The sequence below is a fragment of the Lonchura striata genome, chromosome 7 (assembly GCF_046129695.1).
Source record: "Lonchura striata isolate bLonStr1 chromosome 7, bLonStr1.mat, whole genome shotgun sequence".
NCBI lineage: Eukaryota > Metazoa > Chordata > Aves > Passeriformes > Estrildidae > Lonchura > Lonchura striata.
Genome location: NC_134609.1, coordinates 21,037,548 through 21,062,035, shown reverse-complemented (window position 1 = coordinate 21,062,035; position 24,488 = coordinate 21,037,548). Strand labels below are relative to the sequence as shown.

The window sequence follows — 24,488 nt, the reverse complement described above, 5'->3', positions numbered from 1 at the left end:
AAAACCCTGTTTGAAAACCTTGCTGTCAGTCTAATCCCATCTAACCAAGACAAATGTCCTTCAGTGTGACTCACAGCTTCTCTGAGTGGGCAGTGGTTTCTCCTATTCATTCACTCTCTCCTTCATCTCCCTCTCCAGCACATGGTGCCATCCAGGGGCCACCCGGTGAAAAGGGAGAGAGAGGTTATCCTGGACCCAAAGGTAAGGCTTGCCATCCTTTCCCTCTTCAGCCTTGTGATGCTCAGGAAGAAGCAGTGTGACCCAGAGGTCAGCACTGCTCGAGGTCACACCCTCTCACAGTAAAGGTGGCACCTTCAGGATCTCAGCCAAAACACTGTCCTGATTTGGTGTCCCTTCCTGTGGCCTGTCCCTGCCTGTGGATCACTTGTACTCAAGGGCAAACTCGGTCTTCTCATTCCTTCAGGTGACCCTGGGCCAATGGGCCCACCAGGACGACACGGGCAAAGGGGACCAAAAGGAGAAAAGGGAGAGAAAGGTAGGAACGCCTGCCACCCAATGGAGAGCAGGATTTGACTGCCACAAATTGCTTCAGCCCATCCCTGGGAATAGCTGGAGAACACAGCCTGAGTTTTTTGGTTTGGATCTTTTCTTTTTACATGGTCTTTTCAACTAACCCTCCTTTTGATTTTTCTGGTCTCCAGGTGAACAACTGTATGTTGGCAGAAGAAAAAGAAGAACTGTTGGTGTTTAAAGAAAGAGGTAGCTCAGTTCTGCACAGCGCAGCATTCCTAGCAGCCTGAGTCTTCACTACCTTAATGCTAAAACATTCTCACTGCTCAGCTGACCCCTTAGAGTTGATAGCTCAGATCTGAATGTCGCTTGTGTGTGTCCAGCATGGCCCTAGTGTGGGTGTTTGCTCCTGTTACTGATGTTTGGCTTTGTGCCCCTGAGCTCTCAGGCTGATGTCCTTGGGCTGACAAGGGCTTTCTGTCTCACCTAGTCCAGGCTTCTTGTACTGCTCCCAGATATACAAAAACCTGGGGTTTTTAACAACTAGCCAGCTATGCAAGGAAAATAAAACAGTCCTATCCCCACCAAATGTATGGTTTGTCAGGGATCAGATGCAGCCCACAAGGTCCCCTGAAAAACCCTGGACTTGCATCACGCTGGGATTCCCTCTCCACAAGCTCTGCCAACCCCAAGTGGACCCCATTTACAGCAGCACAGCAAGACAGGACTTTTGGGTTGAACCAAAGCACTTTTAAACATAATTTGTTTATATTTTGAAAATATTTTTGTATTTTTTTCTGGTTTTTAAATACTGGTGAAAAATAATCTTTAAAGTAAACAGCCCAATTAAAGTGTGTTTTTAACCTCATCCCTGAACTATTGAGGATGGGCATTCTGTGCTTTCAGGTTGTTGTGGGGCAGGGTGAGGCAACTGAGATGGGTCTGAGGTACAACGGTAAATACAATGGCACAGCATTAAATACTTCTATACTCCATCATTTTAAACATTGTAAATTATCCCCTTCACTCAAACACTTGTACAAACCACTTGTATTTCCTGCAAGTTTTCCATCAACAAAACTGAGGCGATCTCAGCAAACTGATTTTATTGTATTTACAGCAGAATTATTACAATATTCTACAGAAAGCCATGAAATCAAATTACTTTGAAAAACAAGACAAAAAACTCTCAAAACTGTTGTATGTCTGCTACTGCAAGTTTGCTTCCACAAGCTGTACAGAGACCCTTAGCCAATTATTCATCCATCTCATGATTTTTGGTTGCTTTTTGTAAGGCAAAAATAACTTGGTTTGCAGTTAACACAAAACATTCAACAAACTGCTGGGAGAACATGAGGCCAGCAGTGCCTCAGGCGCGTTTTGTCACGGGATGCTCCTGCTCTGCTTGGCTTCCTACAGAAAATGGGATGACAGCTCAACATTAGATGCCACTCCCTGTCCCTTCATAGTTTCTGTTCTTTCCACCATTTTAGGACTGATTCTCATTACCAAAGAAGCTTTACCACCTAATTGTGAGTGTGGAAGACTCTGTTAAATCATGGTAACCCTAGACTCAGCCATTTCCTTCTGTTTTCAGTACAGGGAAAGCACACAAGCCCTTTCTCATGGGTTGGGCATGAGCATGTTTTTGCTTAAGGGGTTTTCCTCTGGCACCACTGACTGCCCACACACCAGATATGCAAAGGAGCTACAGGAAACAAAGCATGTGAGGACTGAGCTGGAGAAAGGGGATGCAGAACAAGTAAAAGTTCTGTAAAAGAAACACTGTAATTTCCTTTGTCTTCTACCCTTTATCTGTTCTCATCTTTGGCAAGACTGAGAAATGATGGGGCATCCTGGCCTTGGCTTGCCTGTGAACAAGGAAGGTTAATTCTCTTTAATCCTACTTAAACTGCTGTGAAGATGGCAGAAGTAGCCTTGGAATGGGAAATTTGCATGGACACATCAATGGAAGGAAGTTTCAGAAATCCAGAAGAACAGATTTTGACGTAAAATGACCAGGGTATAAATGCTAACATAGAACTTCCCAACACACCGATGGTCCTAAACACTCCACCCTGCCTTTGCCTCCAACAACCAGAGAGTCACTGTCATCAAACTTGCCCCTCTTCCCCACAGCAGATGAACCAAGAAGCAGTAGATCAGTGGAAACAACTAGTACCAAGCTTAATTGTACATTTCAGTTTTCAGCAATGATGAATTTCTGAGGTCCTGGGAGTTATAGCTGTACAACAGCTCTGAAAATCAGGCTGCCTAAAAGTGGACTCAAGTGCCTGAATTTAAACCACCTATTTGAATCTTTCCTAGACCAAAGCAAGCTTGAAATACGTGCAAGGCAGATACTATTTCAACTGGAGAATTAACTTAAATTTCCTATGTGATACTACTGTCACAAAAGACATGGTGTGACAAAAGTGATTTCATTGCTGCTTTGCTTAGCTTTTAGTTAAGGTGCTATGTTTCCAATTTTTAAGGAAAATAATTCAGTAGAATAGAGTTATCATAAAGTCCTCCATGACAGAAGAATTATTTCTTTAACTGTGTGATACATCAGATATTGATATCTGATATTGATATTGAATGCAATTTTAAAAGAATATTAGGTTAAAAGATTTCCTGGAAAAAAGGATGCAGATCAGACTGAACATCAGTTTTTAATGTGATGTAAAAAATCTGAGTGAATGCTGATGGTCAAGACAGTGCAGCCCTAACAGCAGGGAATCTGAATTCAGGTGCCAATTCAAATAAAGGTTTTCCTTCAGAAGGTGTTTATAAATCAGGACTTAAATAATCAATCATATGAATAACAACTCCAGTTATCATACCTTTACATGCTGTATACAGTTCTCATGTATACACCAGCGACAGCAGAGTGCCTGAAGAAAGAAAATGTGTTTTATGGGGATCAGAGAGGATCAAATGCTGGAGTATTTCTTCTTCATAAAACAAGCAGCAAAGTTCCCCTGGAACTTCAGAAAATCAAGAGCTGCCACAGCCCATTTTCCCCTGGGTTGGTAACCCCTCAACCAGAATCTCCTAAAAAACAGGTAGCAGGTGCACCCGAAGACCTTTAGCCCCGATCTCCTGGATGCCTTAAGCAGTGCACAATGCACTTTCAGAGCTTGGGAAGCACATGGTGTGAGGCTGAGGCCCTGCAGGCAAGTTTTCCATGAGGATCAGTTGTAAACACAGGAGGACAACCCACACACAGTACTGCAATCCAGGGATTTATTGCCTTTTCTCCTTTTCCTGTGGACAGAAATTACAATGTAGTAAAACACAATGGTGAGCAATTACTGATTTGTGGTCAGCTTTGGAAGAGCATGTGGGGACAATGAGATCTGCCAAACTAAGAATTTTAAATACATTGTTTAGGCTGCAGAAAACACACCTTGCCACCTGGAGATGGAGCTGCTAGCATTCATTAGGGAGGTGACGTGTGATAGTACCAAGATTGGATTTCGCATCTCAGGAGATGTCTTTTAGGTCTATGTGAGACAAAATTTAATTTGAATCGAATTTTCTGACACTGATACAATACTGTAACACCTGTCTCACATTCTGCAACGCTTAAACCAATTTTATCAGTCTAGATGTGTAAGTACCCATGCTAGTTCTTGTTATCACTCAGTAAACATATTTTTGTGCTTGGTATCAATTCTCAGCCCAGTTCACAAGGCTGCAAGTGCTTCACAGGGCTCCACACCTGGAGACCTGAGCAAGGCTTCCATCACCACATCTGATCCCTCCTTCATCCCAGAGCTCAGTTACAGTTATTTGTGCAATTTACAATGAGATCAGATTGCAGGGCCTGTGTGAAAAGGATCTTCAAATAAAAGATGTAAGAGATTCAGACAGAGGTAAACAGAATGCCAATACATATTAGTAATGTATCACTGAAACCTCAAAAATGTAAGGAGAAGATTATTAACATTTCCCTGTGAGGATTTACTGGGGATGAACGTTGACATAATCCAGAAGAGGAAATCTGCCTGCACTGCCTATTCCCCAGGTAAAGCACTGAGCCTACTTCATACGAAATTGCAAATAAATTCTGTTAAATAGAGATGAAGATTATTTAATGTTATCTTAGTAACAGTCAATTTATGAAGGTGGAGCTTAAAAAGCAAAAGGTCTTCAAAGACTTGTTTCTCCCTACTAAACAAACAATTCAAAAAACTTTGCATTTAGCAACAAAGAACATTCTAGAGATACGGTGTGTGAATTTACAACAGTACACAATACACATTTAAAATAATAAAATGCCAGAAATTAAGGCTAGCTATTAAAGTAATTATGCTATCAAAAAGTTACAGAATTTAAATTAAAACATGCATTTTCCAATTTTCTTTTTACTGTGCTGTAAATTAAGTGTCTTCATTGAGAAGATACTGGTTCAATGTCCAAGGATTTCAGCATCCAAGGTTTCAACCACAGCTGATTAAAGTCCTATGTTAATTTCTGAGTTCACTGCCATGCAGCAACACTGTTCCCATGAAATGAATACCATGGAATGGGCACCAGTTGCATGGTCAAAGCAAGCAAACAAATGGGTGCAGTTGATGCTCAAAGATAACAGAGGAAGTCAGGCCTCAAAAGACAGAAAGCAAATACTATTTTACAAATGAAGCTCCAACATACCCAAGTACAGCTTGTAACACTGTCTTGATATGACTCAACCCCCACCCAGCAAAAGGAGTGACTTAATACAGCTGTATTTCCCTACCCCCCTATAGGAGACACAGTTCAGATTTCCCACTACAGATCAGTCAGGCAAATAACTTATGGTACATCTAGGAACTCAAAAAATAAAAACTGCCTATGTTAGTAGGTGGCAACACAAAAGAAAAACACCCAGTTTCATAAAGGAGTTTGTCTGTATATTTAACTTAAATCTTTCCTTAAAATAAAATGACTTTAAAAAAAAAAAAAGGAATCTAACACTTCTAGTGAAAGCAGACTTTAGCCATGGTTATTTATAAATATGACCATCCACCTCTACTTCTGTGATGGAGTTCAAATGAACAGGCTTTGGTAAGAACAGAACAATGGCTCTACCCATTCCAGGTACAGTTAGAGAAACCACGTGCATTTTGCACACTGTTTTCTAAAAAATACATTCTACAGGTTTTCAATTTGTAGAACTAACCACCTGTATGTAATAGCTAAAGAAAATAATAAACTGTGCATTTTAAAATTAGCATTTCTTTTCACCTCTACATATTTTAGTGCAAAATATTTTAGGGTGAGGATTTACAATAAAAATGGCAGTAGCAGCAAGAAATCTTGTTTTGTACAGTAACAGCAACGCTAAGGAGTTTTGTGTTTTTAAATGACAAAACAGTATCCTGTTGCCAGGATCAGCATATCTAAGTGTTTCAGGCACTGTATTAATTAAACTAGCACCCCATTTCATTATGGAACTAATGGACAAAACATGTCATGGAGATCAGCTCAGTTTAATTTATGCCAGAGGTTTCTTTCGAAAGAAGTTGCAAAGGCTTTTGCTTTTGCTAATTGTGTTTAAACATAAGGGTTTGTTTTTCTGATAACTGACATGTTCTTAGTTTCAGTCCTTGCCATGAAGACACTACTCACATTATAAAATTTTAAACCTCTCATGGCAGTTTCAATTGTGGAATTCTCTCATGGAGAAATCTGATGCTTAAAAACACAGTAGCAGAACTAATATTACACCATTTAAATGTTCAGATGAGAAACCATTTTTTTGTGATGAGAAAGAGCATAATTAATATTTCAGGCTTAAAGTCAAAACTGTAGGTAACATACTTTTAGAGACTGGGATAAAAAGCCCACTTAGTCTTGAAACATCTGAAGGACGTAACAATACCACTGTACACCAACACTTGGTTTGTTTCTTCTGTTCAGGGGAGTGAAGAAGCCGCTCCTGACACTGATTGTCTCCACTGAAAACAAGACACGCGAGGTCCCCGATGTTCATACACCGTGGGTAAGTCGGGTTAGGCCATAAGGAGGGAGAATTCCAAACACCAAAAACCTACAGAAGTTCCCAGAGTTATGACCCAGTGGAGTGAAGGCTGGGGATTGGGTAGAATTTGGAAATCCGGCTTTGTGTTGAAGGATTAAGGCATTCAGATTCCCCAGTCATTTTAAAGAAAACTTCCTGTTCCTGCAGTTTTCTGGCAAATTCTTCTTCCAGCATCTAAAACCAAAATCAGATTGTCACAGGATTAACAAGGCAAAGTACAAGAAACCCATTATTGTGGAGACATTTTGTCTGATCGATCTCTGAACTGTGTGAAACTCTACTATGCTCCTTCCCATTTAAAATAAAATAATCCCCCAAGACCAACCTCCACCACAAGCTGTATGTCTGCTATATATCACTCAATTTTTGTAGTAACCTACTGGGTTCTGAAATAAATTCCTAGCCCCAGATTGACCTCCAGCTAAGTTTTCCATGCAAACCTGTACACACGTGCTGCAGGTGGGAGCCCTGCAAAGAGACTGGTAACATCCAACCTGTTTTGGTGCACCTGCCTTTGCTCAGCTTATGCAATTTTTTAAACATCTTTTATTAGACAGTGAACTCCAACAGCTTTGTACAGCAGCTTGACTGTCCTCCTCTGCAATACTTTTGTACTGTCTGTATTTTCTAGATCAAACCCTTGATAACTTCCTGATTCATTAACTGCTCCCATTTACCTTTTTTCTCGGTCTCAGTTTCTCTCTCCATTCCTTCAGTTCTTGGCTGTGCTCTTCATCCAGCTCTTTCAGCTTCTGAGTCTCATGCTCAACCAGTAGATGGCATTTTTCATTCTTAAAACAAGATAATCCTTATGTAAAACTAATTCAGATTAGGCAACTCAACATTTGTACAGTGACATATGTTGTCCTAATTCTTTCTAATTAGCTTATTCCGTGTAAATAGTGACGTGAATAATTACAAGATGAAAGTATGTTACAAGGCTGTGTTTTCAAAAGCTGATCTTTCCATCGGAGCCAATTGAGATAAGAAACACTCATAAATCCAAATACACTGCTGAGTATCATTAAGGCAGCTGCTGAGAGTGTTACTCAAAACTGTGTTTCACTGCCTAATGATGCTTTTCAAGGTCATGCAGCATTTCTGCTTTGCTTTTTAAAGACAGTCTGTATAATTTTTTAAAACCAATTACATTAAAAAGGAAGCTGTTTTTTGGAAATATTTCAACTCTTGATGCCAAGAGCTGAGACAAACAAATGGAGCTTAGAGAAGAGACAAAGGTGGTTGCAGAAGCAGCCTCAGGATTACCCTATGAAAAGGCTCAAACCACACCTCAGCTTCACATTTCTCTCAGTAAGGTACCTAGGCATCTGCCTCACTTTCAGAGGACTTTTGAAGCATGGCAAGAAAAAAATAAAATATTTGGCTTCAATTCCCTGCACTTTTTTAAGAGCAGTTGGCAATGGCTGTATTTCTAGGGTTCCAGTCCCAAATGGGTCTGATGCAGAGTACAGAACCACAGCAACACAAACAACAAGCACTTGGTTAGACTTGAGCGCAGCAAAGAGCCAGTTTTCCTTGTGAAGCTCAGAGCAGCCCTAATCTGCCCTACTTTACTGGAGCTGAAACTCTCACAAGGCTCCCACGGTACTTGGGGATTTACTGGGGCATATTAGTGGCACAGGCAGGGACTGTTTTTGCAGGATGTAAGAAAGTGAATAGAGTAGCATGAGCTTAACTGGTCACTGCATGATTCCTCTAAGCAAAGGTTATCAGCAGATGATCATTTAATGCTTAAAAACTGCCTTGTGTCCCTGAAACTGGCAAAAGCTGATTTAACAGAAAAGGAGATCTGGCCTCTGGTATCCAGCAGAAACTTTTACAAAATGCATACCAAAAGAGACAAATCAGAGCTCCTTATCACAAGAAGAGAATTCCTTCTAAGTACCTTCCAGAAGCTCACACGCAAGTGGCAGCTCTTGGTAAAAATCTCTTCATTCCTGTATTGCTGCAAATTACTAGTGAGTAATGCCTGGTGCTCCCTACCTCTGTTCTGATTAATGACATTCCAACAAAACCAGGTTAAAAGGAAATGCTGCCCACAGAAAATAGCCCCAGGAACTTGACAAATATTCCAGAAGTGATCGTCTGCTTCTGGTTCATGCTCTTCTTCATTTAAAATGATTCTTCATTAATTGATGGGAACATATGAATCTGGAAAGCAGTGCACTGCAGGCCTTTGAAAAAAAAGTTGAAAAAACTATACAGTAAAAATTAAGGAAAGGTGTTTCTGCTTTGCCTGCATCTTGTATTAACTTAAGTCTTCTCACTGAATGGTTATTTCATATCATCTATTTTTAACCTGTAACTGATGCAGTTCCCTGATGTTTGCTTCACACTGCAACTGAAGGTCCCGCATTTGGTTTTCGTGTTTTTGATGCTGCGCCAGTCTCTCATTCTTCTGCCTCTTTTCTTCTTGAATAGCAAACTAAAATTAAAAATAAGAGATTATTTATATTGTGCCTCTGAATAAAACAGTTTGCATTAGTCAAATAACTGTATCTAACAGAATGAACACATAATGATAAGAACAGTTCTAGAAGATTTAAGTAGCAATTTTCTCTATTTTTTCCTTTTTAAATTCTTACAAAGGAAGTTCCCTACAGTTTTAATTCCATTTCTCTGTCTGCACTCTGATTTTTCCTTAAAATGCAGCACATTTCACTTCCAGATTCCTGAAATTACCTCCCTCTGCAGCTGTGACACAGCAGTGCAGCTGCAAGCATTGGTTTAGGCTAGTGTTAAACAGCTACAGGAGACCATATTTTCCACATTTTTCATCCTTCCAGTGCTCACCATATAAAACCATGATTTGTGACTGTAGTGCATTAGAAAGCAAACCTCTCAACCTCTGCACAGCATTCCTTTTTAAAGAATGAGGGAATACCTACAGCTTTAGTTCAAAAACTCACAAAAATCAAGCATCCTTAAAAATGTTTCACAGAATCACAGAACAGCTGAGGTTGGAAGGGACCTGCAAAGATCAACCTCCCTACTCAAAGCAGGTTCACCAGGAGGAGGGCACAGGCCTGTGTCCTGTTGGGCTCTGAGCATCTCTACAAGCTCTCTGGACAGCCTGCACCAGTGTTTGACCATCTTCCCACTACAGAAATGTTTTCTCATGTTGAAGTTGGATTTTCTATATCCACTGGGCACCACTGAAAAAAGTCTGGCTCCACCTTCTTTGCTCCCTCTGTCGGGTACACATGGATAAAACTCTCCTGAGCCTATTCTCCTCCAGGCTGAAGCAGCCCAGGTACCCCAGGTGACTCCTCGTGTCACAAGACACTTGAGTCTCTCAGCCATCTTCAAGGCCCTTTGCACGACTCGCTCCAATAAATCCGTGTCTGACTTGTACTGGGAAGCCCAGGACTGGACCCAGCACTTCAGAAGAGCAGCAGGGAAGGATGATTTCCTCTGCCCCCATCCAGTGCATCAACCCGGTTTGGTACCATCTGAGAACTCAGGAGAGCGCACTCTATTCCATCCTCACATTTACATCACATTCAGCATTTACATTAAAACTATTAAATAATAATTTATTCATTACCTGCTTAATTTTTTCACGATCTTGGTCTGGAGAGGCAAATGAATTGATTCTTAAACTTTTCTTAAACATGGCCATCCTAGTCTTTGCTTCACTTCGCTGGATTTTAGGCAGTCTGGCTCTTTCCTGAGTTTGCTTGTTCTTTAACTCCTCTATAAGGCGTTGATTATACCTCTGCATTTGTTCTGTTTCCTGAAATGTTAACCATGTGTTAGCTGTGATGTTATGCAGTGTGCATCTCTTTTCATTAATAAGTCCCTGGTGTGAGTCAGTGCCTCCCAGCAGAAACCATTCCCAGCCCCTAGAGTGACAGCAGGGAGGAGAGGCTGCTTCTAGAGAGCTCTGGATCTTGCCCAACCCAAAGAAAATTCTCGAATAAATGCAAATACACATATGTTTTACCAGTGCTTACTCAACTCCTGCACTGCCTTTTACAAAGACTGTTATTCAAAAGGAAAAACTCCTTTTTGTTTAACTGAACTTCTGGGCTACAGCTATGGATGGGCAGTTTGCTGAAAAAAGCTGGGGAAAGCAACAGCCCACATGGTATAAACCAGAGTGGACAGAACAAGCCTTCAGTGAAGGCTGCTCATGCCTTGATCCCCAAGAAATCCTCAAACACCTACCAGTGGTTTACATTTTCAGAAATTGAACTATTTGCTTTCAGGTATTCTATTAAAACCAAAATGCCTTGTAGAAAATAAGGATTTAGCTATAAAGGGACAGTTGTCAGCTACTTGCCCAGAAGTTAATCCAGTACATTCTGCTCATTTAATTCCAGGATTATTTACTTCTGAACAGATTTGTTTAAACACAAATCAAAATCGGTTTTGCTGGATAAGCAGAATTTGGTATTTTTTATAGTAAAAGACTGATGTTGTGGTCAGTTGGTGTTTCTTTTTAAGAATCAAAAGGGAAAATATAATAATTTATACTTCTATATATTACTACAGTATTCAAGTAAGGTGAGTAAGATTTTTTAAAAATTTCAATAGGGCACATAACATCTTCAAAATACTTGTCTGGGTCTTGCCTGGGCAAACATACAGCACCAGGAGCGATCCTAAGATTACTTGATTAAAAAAATGGATATTATAATGCACAAGAGAAAGTGCCAAAGTCAACACTAACTTTTTCATGCCTCTTAAGCAGCTGGTGCCTCTGCATGAAGTACTGATCCTTGAGCTGCTGCTTGAGGAGCTGGTGTTTCTCCTGTAGGTGCCGCTCCTCCAGCTCCCAGAATGCAGCTTCACGAGCTGGAAAAAAGAGAAAGGTTGGTTCAGGAATTGCAATCCCATCCCATACTTCCCAGCCACCTGGTCTATATTCAGGAGTGGCTTAAAAATGCATTTTAAAAACAATGCTGTTTCATACCAAATGTTTTTGTTACAGTTCTAGATTAGTAATGAAGGTTTTTGATTCCATAAAGTGAAGAAAGACCATTGCTTTACTGAACACCAGTGCCTGTTTTGAAGGGAGAGCCTGGTGCTGGGTACCTCTCATGAGCTGCTGTTTGTTGTTGAGGCAATCTCGTTCGATGGTGGCCAGTTCTGTCTTCTGCTGCTGAATTATTTTCTTCAGAGATGCATCCAGTTCTTGTTGCTGCTTCTGCACAAACTCCTGCTCCTGGTAAAAACCAATAGAAGTAAATTAATTTGGGTTCTTCTAACCACATTACATGTTATTGAAACTCCCAGTTCTCTCAGCATTAGCTATATATGAAAACAAATACATCTATGAAATTTGAGCTAGCATGCCTTGGCTGTCAAATTATCCATCTTTTGTATTTTTTGTGTACTGAGTAGGTAAGAGCATATTCATGTTTAAATAATACCTTCAGAAATAAGACCAAAGGTAACAATCTAGCCAGTTATCTGCAACTCATTCCATCTCTTGTCTCACCTCAGAACAAGTTGCAGATTCAAAGATAGCAAAGACAATACTCAATATGAAGTTGATCTCATTCTAAAAAGGGTTAATTATTCATGTATGTAAGAAAATAAAGGTATGTATGGTTATTCCGCTTTGGGTGATTAACTAAGGCCTATTTATTTATACAGCTGGGTTTCAGATCTGTGTGGTTCATCTTGTCCTTAGGGCAGGGCTGTTGAAGCTGGGAGTTCTGCAGGACCACTGCATAGACACCCCATGGTTCTGCAGAGCCATAACCTGCTCACACCTGAGCTGAGCTGGCTCCTGACAAAGGGATTTATCACCTGCATCTTCCCATTATCCAGGCTATCACTGTTACATCCCATTATGAAAAGCAGACAGCATTGAGTCCCCCCTCCCATGCCCCAAGACCTACTGCTGCCTTTCTTCTTTGCAACTATTAAAAACCACAGGTATGAGCATGCAAGCATGCACATACACACACACACACACACACTCACACCTGCCTTAAAACAAGAAATTGAATCAGATGCTTCTAGCATGACATCAAGGGCAAAAGAAAGGACAATGGCCATGGTCTTGTCAGAGCCAAGGTGGGCTGCTCAAGTCCATAACAAATGGAATTAAATGTTCATTAAAAGTACTTTATATTTTGACCATAAAAATCCTGGTTTTCATCTTCACATAAAGTTATTCATAGATGAGGCTTTCATGTCTCATAGTGGACAGCAGTTACACTGAGACAGGTAACATAAAACCAGAGGTGAATTAAGCTGACAGTAACAGACCTCAGGGTACAAAAAGAACTGGAAGGTGATGTCTCTAAATTAAGTCAGACACACCTAACCGAATTTATAGAGGGACAAAAAAATCCTGTTTTTTCCCTTTATACCTGAAAAGGTTAAAAAGACTACTACAAGTTGAATATTCTGAGGGTGCAGACACATAATTAACACTATGTTTAATCTGCTGGGAGATTTTTGATTTGGAGGGAGTGGGGGAAAGCTGTTCTAGAGTAGTCATGGTCAAAAAGTGATTATGCTTGAGCTTTACACATTTAATCATTTAAATATCATTGCTGCTCTCTACAGAGTAAGTCTTATGAAGTTTTATACCTGCTAGTGCTGTAAGATAAACTAGGCAATCTCAGGAAACACAGTGGCCTTTCCACTTCTCACAGCTACTCAAGTATCACATAAAATAAATGTCACTGACTTTACTGAAGAATGTGTTGGGTGGTTTAAAGGCAGACAGTTCCAGGCAGCCAACCTTTTTCAAAGTACCACTTGGTTATGCCCAGTACGTATCTTAAAATAAACTCGGACATCTTTAAAATACATGGTTTCACGGCACACACAGCATACAAATCACACAATGTTTCTCACATGTGCTGAACAAATATCATGTTGCATGTGTGAACTCTCAGTGTTTTGCTCAGACTGAATAACTACTACTATTTTTTGGAACTTTTGACAATGGATAGTGCACTATTACCTAAATTGGTGCTAATCAGTTTGGAGACAGCAGTGACATTGATCAGCACATATGAACAAAAGAAGAGAAAACACACATCTGAAAAATTAGGAAGATAAACTTGCACTGTGTTGCATTTTAAGACTTACATCCTGCATTTGTGCGTTGAAAAGCGTACATGAAGACAACTGAAAAGACTGAATCATAACCTGAGCAACACCCTGTGGGACACAATGTAATTCTGTGTCACAATATAGTGAAATGTATTTCTATTCTTAAAAAAGGGAAGAAATGAGATCTGCAGTACATTAGTAATAAACATTTGAAATGTCAAGGCTAATCACGCAGGTAGATGCTGATGGAAGTTCTAGATATTCTAAAACGAAAGAGCTGCACCTTGTTTAGTACTTGTCATTCCAAGTAAGGATATTTCACATTTAAAATCTTCTTTCATCTCTCTTCAATGAATTGAAAGCAGCAAAGGATATTAACCACGTCTCTACAAACACTATGAAAAATTAAGATTTTTAATTTCAAACTTAAAAAGTTTAAAGACAGGTATCTTTGGTATGGGGGAAGTGCTGCAACTCAATCACCTTCTATCCTGAGAAATCTCCTCTTAAATTAAACACAGAATAAAGTTGCTATTATTTTCTACTAGGTCACTCACAAAAACTTTTAATCTTTAGGTTACTCAATCCAAACCTGATGTGCTGTGTTTCAAATTCACAATGTACAAGCTGTGGCCATCACAAAGCCAGTATTTTTCTAAAATACTAGCCCTCTTTCTAGCTAGGTCATAGAAAAGCAGCAAGTCTGAAGACATAAAATCACAGATGATGTTTTGTAAAGTTACTATACACCTACACTTTGACATTTAAATAACATTCTACCTAATCTGTTCTGCTCCTATAAACAAGATATCTCATGCTTTCATATTAGATAAATTTTCCTCCTCTGCACTTGTGTAGTTCAAAACTTTCTCCTCACTATAACCTTTAAAAACTGAAGGACCCATGGAGTACTTACCACTCATAAGAATAGTGTAAATAAACTTGCTGTAGAAAAATACCATTCTTTTTCAGTAGAGCACACAAAATCCTACACTTGACAGTACAAACCTGGCAACCGCTGCTCTTACATTTCTACCCATTTAAGTCAAAGATGTGACATGGGAGTACTTGAAGAAAGAGAGCAGTTTGTAGGGTTAGTTTGAGTTAAGTTCCATATTCACTCAACAACAACAAGAAGTGAAACCATCAAGCTGTGTGAATACTGCTGCCTTTTGTATTTTAGTAGCTTGAAGCTGCCGTTGTTACCTGAGCATGCTGGCTTTGTGCAAGCTCCTCTTTCTTGCGTTTCATGAGCTCTTTTCTCAGCTCTTTTGGTGCTTTCTCCACTTCACATAAAACCTACAGTGTATATAAGCATGCAGAAGGTGGCAAAAAGAACACTTTGTCTCCACAGCAAGCACTACTGTGAACATAGGGACATGCAGGTCAAGCACTAAAGATAGTGGGAAGCATGCATTACTTCAGTGGCAGGGATGTTAGTTTAGTGAAAGAGCTTAATGAAAAGAGAAAGAACAATAGGTGCTTTATGCATGCCAGCAGTGCAGACAGGAGGGATGTGCCATTGCTTTTTGCATGCAAATGCTGCCCAGTGCCCTCAGAAATGGCAGTGCCTCACTTGTGCTTCCATGCAGCTGCCAGAAGAGCCAATAGTTAAGAAAACCACCACCTGCAAAAGTGGTATTTTCTTGAATCACTACGGCAAAAGGACTACAGAGTATGTTACTTCACACAAAGCTGTGAAAAACGGTTGGAAGCTTAAAATAACTTCCATTGAAAACCAGCTATTTCTGACACTGTCTCTAACTTGAATTTACAAGATGTCATTATTAGTGTCTCTGACCATAAATGACATCTACACAACTTATGTCTCAAAATAATCATACAAGCAAACAAAACATTATTTTGTAGTGTTTGGTCCTGAAGAATTTAAAGCAAAACCCACCAATAAATAAGGGTGTTTTCAAGAAACATTTTGTGACACGTATGCTGGGATGGAACGTGTTTCAATACACGGTGAGTTAGACAAGATTAGCAGAAAGATTCTAAATATAACCTGGCTAAATCAACTGACTATTAATCTGTTAATTTGCTGATGAGTTTTGTTGTTCACAATTACAAAAATGTAGCATTGTACACTCCAATATAACATGGATAGCTTTAGAGCAGCAGCTGCATTTTCCTTTAACCTGTGCATCGCCTTTTTAAGCTTTAAACACAAAACTATGCACCCAGAGACAAATGCCTGTTTGTTTAATAGTGGAAGCATCATCAGAAAACAGAGTCCAAATCACCACATGCTATTCCTGTGTCCATGAAAGAACTGCTTTTAGCTCAGAGCAATATGTAAAATTCTCCCAATTTCCCACGTAGGACCCAATCACCAGTAAACAGAGAGAGACTCAAAATGCAAGAGGTACCGCAAAAGAAGAAAAATTGTTATTTACATATGGGCATACAGTTCAAACTGAATACAACTTATTTATCAATGTAATTCTGTGCTACAGGATCATTCTATGCAAAAGCATTGACAGTTCAGCTTTCTAAAGAAATCTGAGTCTAGTAACTATCAGAGCAAACACCAGAGACATTTATATACAAATGGGCACTACGCAATTGAACCAAAAATGAAATAAAATAGCTTTTAAGATGCAAAATCCATATGGAAACATATCACCTTTTCTTAATCCAATGCAAGTAAATTAATTGCACCAGTTGTCAGTGTCAGTCTTTTTGCCTAAACTGTATGATATTGATGAAATTAACTGTAAAAGATTTTAGGTTATCCAGACCTCTCTCTCTTGGCTTTCCTTTTTAAGCTAACAAACCAAATTCATATAATTGCTATCACTTCATATAAAGAAATTCTAAACAATTACAGCACATATTCAATTAAAAAAATCTAACAAATTAACAAGAACAAAACAAAACTGAAATTATTGTCTTCAAAATTCCAATTTGTTAAGTATTTACTAACTAATTATAGCTGTGGGTTTTTTTCATAATCTTTATGAAAATACTTTTTCTTGATTTAGTATTTGAGAGGAAATATTTTATTAGATATTCTGTGAAAAACAAAATCTTCTAACTTGATGATCTTTTCTAGATTAAATCAACACCTGTCAGCTGTTTCTATTTCACTTTAGGCAGCTAAACAAGAAAAACAATTCTGACTGGTAGTGACACTTCTAAACCTCAGTACAGCACAGGTTTGACAAGGCTTCTGGGAGACCTAATCTCAACTGTTTGCTATGCCCATTCTCCTTATTTTCTGTATCAGCATTGTCTCTTACCTCTTTTTTTTTGTTTTTCAGCACATTCTGGAATTTGGACAACTCCTTCTCCTGCTCAGCCTTGATGCGCTTTGCTTCATCCCGTAAGCGATTTGTGTGCTCCTGCTCCAGGCGCTCGATCGTCTGCTTCTGCTGCTTTTCCAGGTTCTCTATCTCTTGATCATACTGTCGCTTTTTACTCTGTAAAAATTATTTGGCACCTTTTTTAGAAAGCTAAGTCCTGTTAAGTGAAGTGCTGTAGCACAGCAGGGAAAGGCCTTGATGGACTGTTGTGGCAGGCAAACCCCAGCACAAGCTGGGCACCCCACAATGGCAAATATTGGCTTTTATTTAAGAATGAAGGCTAAGCTAGAGCCACCATGGCAGGAAACACCTGAGTGCTGTTAGCACTATTCTGCCTACTCCATCAAGATGCCATATTTTAAGAGCAGCAAAATGCAGAAACTCACTGTCATTTCCTGTTCAAAACGTCTGTACATCTGCTCTCGCTGCTGCAGAAGCTTATTGCTGAGCTGCTGTTGAGCTCTCTGCTCCTCTTTCTGAAGAAGTCTCAGCTCTCTGAGCTCTTGACGTCTAATAAGGACAAAGAACAATTAATACTGATGGGAAAACAAAAGAAGTGGAAAATAACAAAAGCCAAAAAGGACCATTGACAACTTGAGCCCAGTAAAACTAATTTTGAACTGACTGTCTTATTAAGAAACACTTTACATTCACGTCTACTAAAAAAAAAAAATTAATTAATCCCCAAATATAACTGAAATAAGAACATTAGCCACCTTGTTTTATTAAAAGAAAAAAAAAACCTCTTGAAAATTTTACTTTTAGAAACACTTACCGTAAAAATCGCATTTCTTCACTTTTTGAATCATTTTCAGTAACTATTTTTGATGTGGTCACACTCACTTCTACTCCATCAACAACAAACTTCCGAGTTTTCTTTAATGTTTTCTTCTGCCTTCTCGTTTCCTAAATTAAGCATTGGTAAGTTGTTACGTATTTATTTAGGTTATATTCTTTTTTCCTCCTTTTTCTTAATGTTGAATTATATCAAATATATCTGGGAATGTCTTCTATACAGTAAGAGTCCTTCTCATTTACCAGGTGCCCCACTAATCAAGTGAGAATTTGAAAAATTCTAATAAATTGAAACTTTCTAGTAAGGAAAGGAAAACTGCAATTATTGATTATCCAAAGTACCAGAAGAAAAAAAATTAAGCCAGAAATTCTGAAGAGAACTGATGAAGTTTTATTTTCAAGAGCTGAAGACAGCTACATTTACTGTTTGCTTTTGCCCATGATTTCCCCAGACGTCAACAGGTATTTAATTCTGAAACAGGGTAACAATTTACTTCCTCCTGCTTTGGACATAAAACAAGTGAGTTTATTTTTTTATTTATACATATTAGCTAAAAACCATATAACGATTTGCTGGCAACTGGAGAAGTCTCAGTTGTCAGAGCTGCTGCTGTTTCATTGCAAGACGAGAGGGACCCCAGCTGAAACTGCACCATCTCCATTGTGTCAGGGCAACTGCAAATACCCTCGTGTTTAGCACAGCTATGCCAATCTATGATTTTTTTGTTTGGTTGTTTTTCTAGCTTTGTTTTTCCTCCACTCAAGCCCACATTACACAGTTAATACCCTGATATGGCTATATTCATTTTAATACAAAGACTACAAATAAAGTTCATAGTCTGGAATTTGCTTCCTCCAATAAACTCATTCATAGTGACATAACTGCATGGACAAAAGTACAACCACGGAACACTGATTGGAATAAACAAATCCAGCAGAATGTCTGCCTTAGGTGTCCCAAATCCAAACAGAGAGACAGAAGATGGAAGCAACAGGAATTCAGTATAAGATCAGACATTCCATGAGATTTTTCCCTTGGAAAAATGCACAAGAATTCTGTGCATTTAGCTGGTCTTCTTGAGTATCAGCTCTGACCTACAACCTTCACAAATCTTCATTTTTAGTATTACTACACTTCCTTTTATGGGCTATATTATTATGCAATACAGCACTTAACTAATTAGCCATAATACTAATAACTGCACATAATCCAGACATTGTTGTATGGTGCAATTTAGAATACTTTGGTTTCTACAAAGCTTTGTATATGTGTCATACTGGTTTCTCCCTCAATATTTTATTTTGTAGTAAAGGTAACACTTGGAGATAATTTCAGGGTTACACTCACATGAGATTTTATATTAAAAAATATATGCTTACACTTACCTGTAAAGATATTGATCCTGTCTCTTTGTTTTTACTAAGGAAACTAGAAATGGACAAGTTCAAATCAATGCTGCTGTTATCAGCTGTAGACCCAGTGCCTGAATCCGCATCGTTTTCCTTCAAATTCTCCGATTCCAGTTGCTGCAAAGTCTCAGTATTGCCTTGATTATCTGTTTTGACCTTCTCATTTTCTTCAGTGCTAATACTAATACTGGGGACTGGAGTGACTTCAGAGTCATCAACTTGCTCACTGACAGCATCTTGAAGTTTATTCTTCATTATTTCATCTGAGGTAACGGCCGGATGTTCTTTGTCTACCTGGATGTTGTTTTCCTCTATATTCTCAGGTCCATGCTCTGCTGAATTTTGGTCCATATCAGTCAGTTTATCCACCAGTTTATCAGGAATATCCTCAGGTTTAGTCTGTGATGCCTTCTGGTCTACAATATCTTTTCCAGAGTCTTTGATTGTTGTTTCCTCTGTGCTGTTTATAATACTGACACCCTCATTTTCACTTTCTGCCAGTTTCTTGTCTACCTCGATCACTGTATCTTGGCTTTCTGGTAGAGTTTCTTCAGAGCTGATAATCTCATGGACCTGCTTAGCCTGACTTTCCACTGGCTTATCCTCCACCTCAGGTATTTTATCCCCATCACTGATGGGTGTTTCAGCAATAGCACCTATCTCTTTAATGTTGTCAGTTCCATGCTTTATTAGTTCCTTTTCTTCATCAGACACTTTAACTGTAGCATTAGGCAGAGCGTCTGCAGTGGTATCTATTACTGCCTCTTTCTGAGCTTCACCTTTATCTTCCTTTTGCTCCGTATCTCTATTTTCTGCAGGGACTTTTTCTTCCTCACCATCCAAGAGATCCATTCTCTTATCCTCTTCTTTTTCACCAGTTTCCTTAGAAATGACTTCTTCAGTTTCTACCCTATCTTCAGTTACAGTTACAGGTACTACTTTCAGTTTGTCATCTTCTATCTGTTCATCTGCCATGGAATTTTCTTTCTCTAAGTTAGGTTCATTCTTTATTTCCACATCAAGTTCTTTACCTCCTTTATGGGGTTCTATATCCTCAAGCACTTTTTCCAGGCTCTCTGTATTCTTTTCTGCTGGCACCATTTTGCCTTGTTCATCTTCACCAGTTGGCAAAGAACCGTTCTGCACTTTCACTACACTAACGGGAGCATCATGTATGTTCTCAGCTGTTTTCCTAAATTTAATGTCCTCAGATTCATCTCCAGTTGTTTTGTCCTCAATTGCATTACTTTCTGTTTTCTCAGAGAGAGATTCCAGGACAGAAGCATTCTGTGAAAGTTTATCCTCTTCAGAGCTGGCAATACTAAGGTCAGAGGATGCACGTTTCTCTGCAGGTAACTGCTAAAAAATTAAAGCAAGAAAAACATTCAATTATTTTGATTTTGTAACTTAATCAAAGCACAGTTTTATGGAAGAATATGTAAACAGAGATCAATATTGTATTCACATGCAGTTATATGAATTTGATAACCTCAGAGTCCTTCCCTTGGATTACAGAACAAGCACAGGAACTGCAGACAGGCTCTGAACAGAAAGATTCCCTGTAATCAAGGGAGAGGGATTGTGGTCATCAGCTACTCTTCAAGGCTCTTTTTCTTTTCACATCTCTTTTTTTTTTAATCAGTTCAGCTCCTCAACAGTCTCAGCTACAGCTGGATTTGAAAGACTTAACTTTGTGCCAGCTGGGCAAGGAAGAAACTGTAGCTTTAGTTAGCACAGCACTGATAAAATGCAGTATTAAGTTCTTCTTCTGCTTTACTTTGTGTTCTTGGCTAAGAATGCCTGAAAACTTTTCATCTGGTTTTAATAATGTTGAAACCCCATTAAAATGGTGAAACCTCTAGCAGATCTGATTAAGTGGCAGTAGAGAACTAGAACAGAAACAGTTACCTCACTGTAGAAACTGCCACTGCCAGAATATGAATAAATGTTATCAGATTCCATAGAAACATCCAAAAGAATATAGTAATAAAGCATCATTTTAACCACAATTGCCCTTTCACTCTTCAAAGTGACTGTGATATCTGTCTGTCTGTATCTACTGCAAGAACCCTGTAATTTGCAGGGTAATCAGCCTGTGAAAAAAAATAATAAAAAAAAAAAAGCCTGTAATCAGGCTTTTGATTTGCCATAAGGAGCATCCTAGGTTAGCTGTTGCAGCAAGCACAGGTTTGATTGTGCAGTTCCTACCTTAAGTACTTCCCAAGCATACAGACTTTTCTGTTTTAAGTCAAAATTGCATTTAAGATATTTATTTGTGTAACTGCTCAAGGAGTTTAGTGTTGATCTCCCAGGAGTGTTTAACACTACCCCAAGGAAATACCGTGAAGGGCTCTACCTCACACTTTGCTACAATGCCACTTGTGAGACACTTGACTGAGTCCCAGGGTGGACTTTACTCCAGCCCTCCTGGGTGGATGGCTTGGCAACTCATCCACGGGAGGGGAGCTGCTGGGGATGCACGTTTGGAGCCTGTGGATGGACTGGGAAATGCAGTGAGAAGCCCAGGGGCAGTGAGGAACGTGCAGATGGGTGAGGGGGGAATGGAGGCACCTGCTTGAGTTCTTGGCTTCTCCAGCAGTGCAGGAACAGCAGCTCTGGGAGGCACAGGGAGCACACAGTCTGGGCACTCTCCAACCTGCACCCCCTCCCTGGACATCACAGCTTTCCCTCTCAGCAACCATACTCACACTCTAAGATTCTTAAAGCATCTTTAGAACTACATTCATTATAAAATATGTGGTTTTTCCTATTCTTTGATAGTCACACTGTAAAATCACAAATTTAGTTTCCAGCATAATAGTCAAATACTTTTCTTAATCTTTTAAACACTTTACGAAATACAAACACACATTTCCTCATTCACCCAATCATTATGACTTAAAACCATTTACATAAAAATCAGTATTCCATTTTTTAAATATCACATATACATGTAAAAAATTTAAGATGTTTGTCTTTATTAGCTATTCTTTATCAGTAGTTTTTAAGGAGTTCAAACATGCTAATTTTGAAATTGTTGGCTACCTATTTTGTAATAAGTTTAGAGTATACTTATGATGTTACTCCTAGAAGATCTGATGTCAAGGTTGGGCTAATACACCTGAAACTGAATTCTCCATGGGAAATTTGTGATGGCATATTGAAAAAAGTAAATTTTAAACTAACCAGAGAATTTTCTGTTTCTTCTTCTTCATCCTCATCTTTACCATCTTCAACTTCTTCTGTAACTTCAGCCTTAGCTTCTGCAATCAATTCTCTTATTGGTTTATTTGAAGTAACAGTAACAAATGGATGCTTGTGAAAACAAAAAAAATAAGCACAATTTTAAGTGGTGGCTTCATAGTATACAGTGGGAAAATCATAATCTGAAAGAAATATTAACTTCAGAGACGTGTTACTTTGGTTGCCTCACATTTGAAGAGTCACAATTAACATAAGTGTTCCAATGTGTTATTTCTGCAGAAGTCTTAAAACAAAACATTTGTATTCAAATATACTGTATAAGTAGTCTAACAAACTTGCTAAAAATACAAATGATACATTTATACTGACCTTTTTCACAATCCAAAGAACAGAAGTAGAAATATTTTTAAAAAGGTTATTTTTCTTGGAATTAGGTTTCATTTCAGTTCCACAGTTAAATTACTTCTTGAGAAACTTTATCTAGAAAATATATTTCCAGGAAAAACAGTGCTTTGTCTCCACTACAACTTTCCCTAACGTGAACTAGAATTCTACCTTTTTCTTTAGGAACAAGCAGCTACCTGTTCTTCTCCTACTGTCTGAATCTTCTTTCTCTGCTTGGCCCTGCTACTTAAATCTATTCAGCACATGCCAGATGGATTGTGGATAAAGCAAATGGGTGCTGACGTAAAACACAATCAAATGTACCTGGTCACATCTATTCCTGTTCAGCTGTTCTGCAGTGACAGCATTACAGAGGAGGGCTGAGCACTAAAGCTTTTAAAACACCTGTCAGCAACTGGCCACAGACCTAAACAACTCCTTCACCATTGTAAGTATCAAAGTATAGTTACTTACACAAAGCAATTAGTTGAACATATTTTGCTGTAATATAACTAACAATCTCACCTGTGCTTGGTATCATGCAATCAAATTTTACCAAAATTTTACCAAATTTTATAAACAGATTGTGGACAAATACCTTATTTGAAAATATTTAAGCAGTTATTATAATACCACTCTACTTAAAAAAAAAATACAAACTATGCTTGCCTTTAAACAATAGTTCTGAATAATTAACTCTTCCTACCTGTAGAAGTTGAGTTGCACTCCACCTTGCATCTACATTCTTTTCCAAACATTTCTTCAGAAAATCTTTAAAATCTGATGACCTACACAACAAACAAACAGGCAGTGGTTGTTCTTCTATCTTAACATCAGACTAGCATATAAACTGAAATATTATTTAGGTTCACATGAATCTACACTGAAACTCCAAGTCCTGCTACTGACTAAGGAAAACACAAAGGGAATACCAAGAAATGCCAAGACCAATTCAGCACAAAGACAATCTTTACAAGGTTTGTCCATTATCAGAAGAATTTACTTTTTGCTTTGGATTATTAACACCTGATCTGCTATATCATTAACTGAATCTTGTGAAGATATTAAATTGACCAAATAGATAATGGCTTTTAAAAATACTTTCTTAGTATAAAAATACTTTCGTTTCCTTTCACTCAATCTTTTTGAGATGGCCTTCAGATCTCCTACTACATTTGTAAAAAAGCTATTTCACATACATTTTAAGGCAAAGCCTGTAAAATACTTCTGTATAAAAGCTTCTATACAGAACTATGACCAAAAAAAAGTTCAAATTGTGTCAGATGTATACACACATGTACAAACATATATTGGGATTGTATGGGCCTGCCTCAATGCCTAAAACTACACCACAAAGTTCCACAGGGCTGTGCTCATCAAATTTAGCAAACAAATGACTTGGAATGCCTTACATGGGGGTGGGAAAGCTGTCAGTAAAATACAAACCACTTTGAAGGCTGTGCCAATGTTGGCGGATCAGATTTTGCGATTTTCAGCAGCACTCGCATGGGATTTAGTTCATGATGAGGTGGCTCTATCTGAGCCATTTCTATTAAAGTAATGCCAAGAGACCAGATATCAGCCTTGTAATCATACGGTCTGTCTTTAGAGGTCTCACACATCACTACTTCTGGAGCCATCCTGCAAAGAACAACAAAGTTCCAGATGAGAAAATGCATTTTGATCTGTTCTGAGAACAGTTCTAAACACAGACATTCACTGAAGCATTGCTAAAGCACATTGCACCATCAGTATGTTTACACAGTATCTATCAAGCTTCTAGTATCAAATTAAAAGTAACATTAAGATACTAGTTCATACAAAAAAGTCAAGAA

At 38.7% G+C, this 24,488-nt stretch overlaps 2 protein-coding genes across 4 annotated transcripts in view; one reads left to right on the top strand and one right to left on the bottom strand.

The window, feature by feature from the left end:
* COL17A1 (collagen type XVII alpha 1 chain) overlaps positions 1 to 971 on the top strand; it is a 34,105-nt gene extending 33,134 nt beyond the window's left edge. The window contains exons 54-56 of the mRNA XM_021536227.3: positions 139 to 201; positions 425 to 496; positions 663 to 971. Of these exons, the coding sequence (XP_021391902.2) occupies positions 139 to 201; positions 425 to 496; positions 663 to 712 (185 nt within the window). The 3' untranslated portion in view covers positions 713 to 971. The remainder of the gene's footprint in view (positions 1 to 138; positions 202 to 424; positions 497 to 662) is intronic.
* Positions 972 to 1,505: 534 nt separating this feature from the next.
* SLK (STE20 like kinase) overlaps positions 1,506 to 24,488 on the bottom strand; it is a 49,383-nt gene continuing 26,400 nt past the window's right edge. The window contains exons 6-19 of one of the 3 annotated variants that reach the window (XM_021536300.3): positions 24,100 to 24,294; positions 23,360 to 23,441; positions 22,252 to 22,380; positions 19,042 to 20,421; positions 17,636 to 17,766; positions 17,247 to 17,370; positions 16,798 to 16,977; positions 13,583 to 13,654; positions 11,564 to 11,693; positions 11,199 to 11,323; positions 10,071 to 10,259; positions 8,823 to 8,948; positions 7,180 to 7,293; positions 1,506 to 6,676 (exon numbers count right to left, since the gene is read on the bottom strand). In XM_021536300.3, the coding sequence (XP_021391975.2) occupies positions 6,530 to 6,676; positions 7,180 to 7,293; positions 8,823 to 8,948; positions 10,071 to 10,259; positions 11,199 to 11,323; positions 11,564 to 11,693; positions 13,583 to 13,654; positions 16,798 to 16,977; positions 17,247 to 17,370; positions 17,636 to 17,766; positions 19,042 to 20,421; positions 22,252 to 22,380; positions 23,360 to 23,441; positions 24,100 to 24,294 (3,124 nt within the window). In that variant the 3' untranslated portion in view covers positions 1,506 to 6,529. Of the gene's footprint in view, positions 6,677 to 7,179; positions 7,294 to 8,822; positions 8,949 to 10,070; positions 10,260 to 11,198; positions 11,324 to 11,563; positions 11,694 to 13,582; positions 13,655 to 16,797; positions 16,978 to 17,246; positions 17,371 to 17,635; positions 17,767 to 19,041; positions 20,425 to 22,251; positions 22,381 to 23,359; positions 23,442 to 24,099; positions 24,295 to 24,488 lie in introns of all 3 variants that reach the window. The other 2 variants (XM_021536299.3, XM_021536301.3) reach the window with 2 other exon arrangements.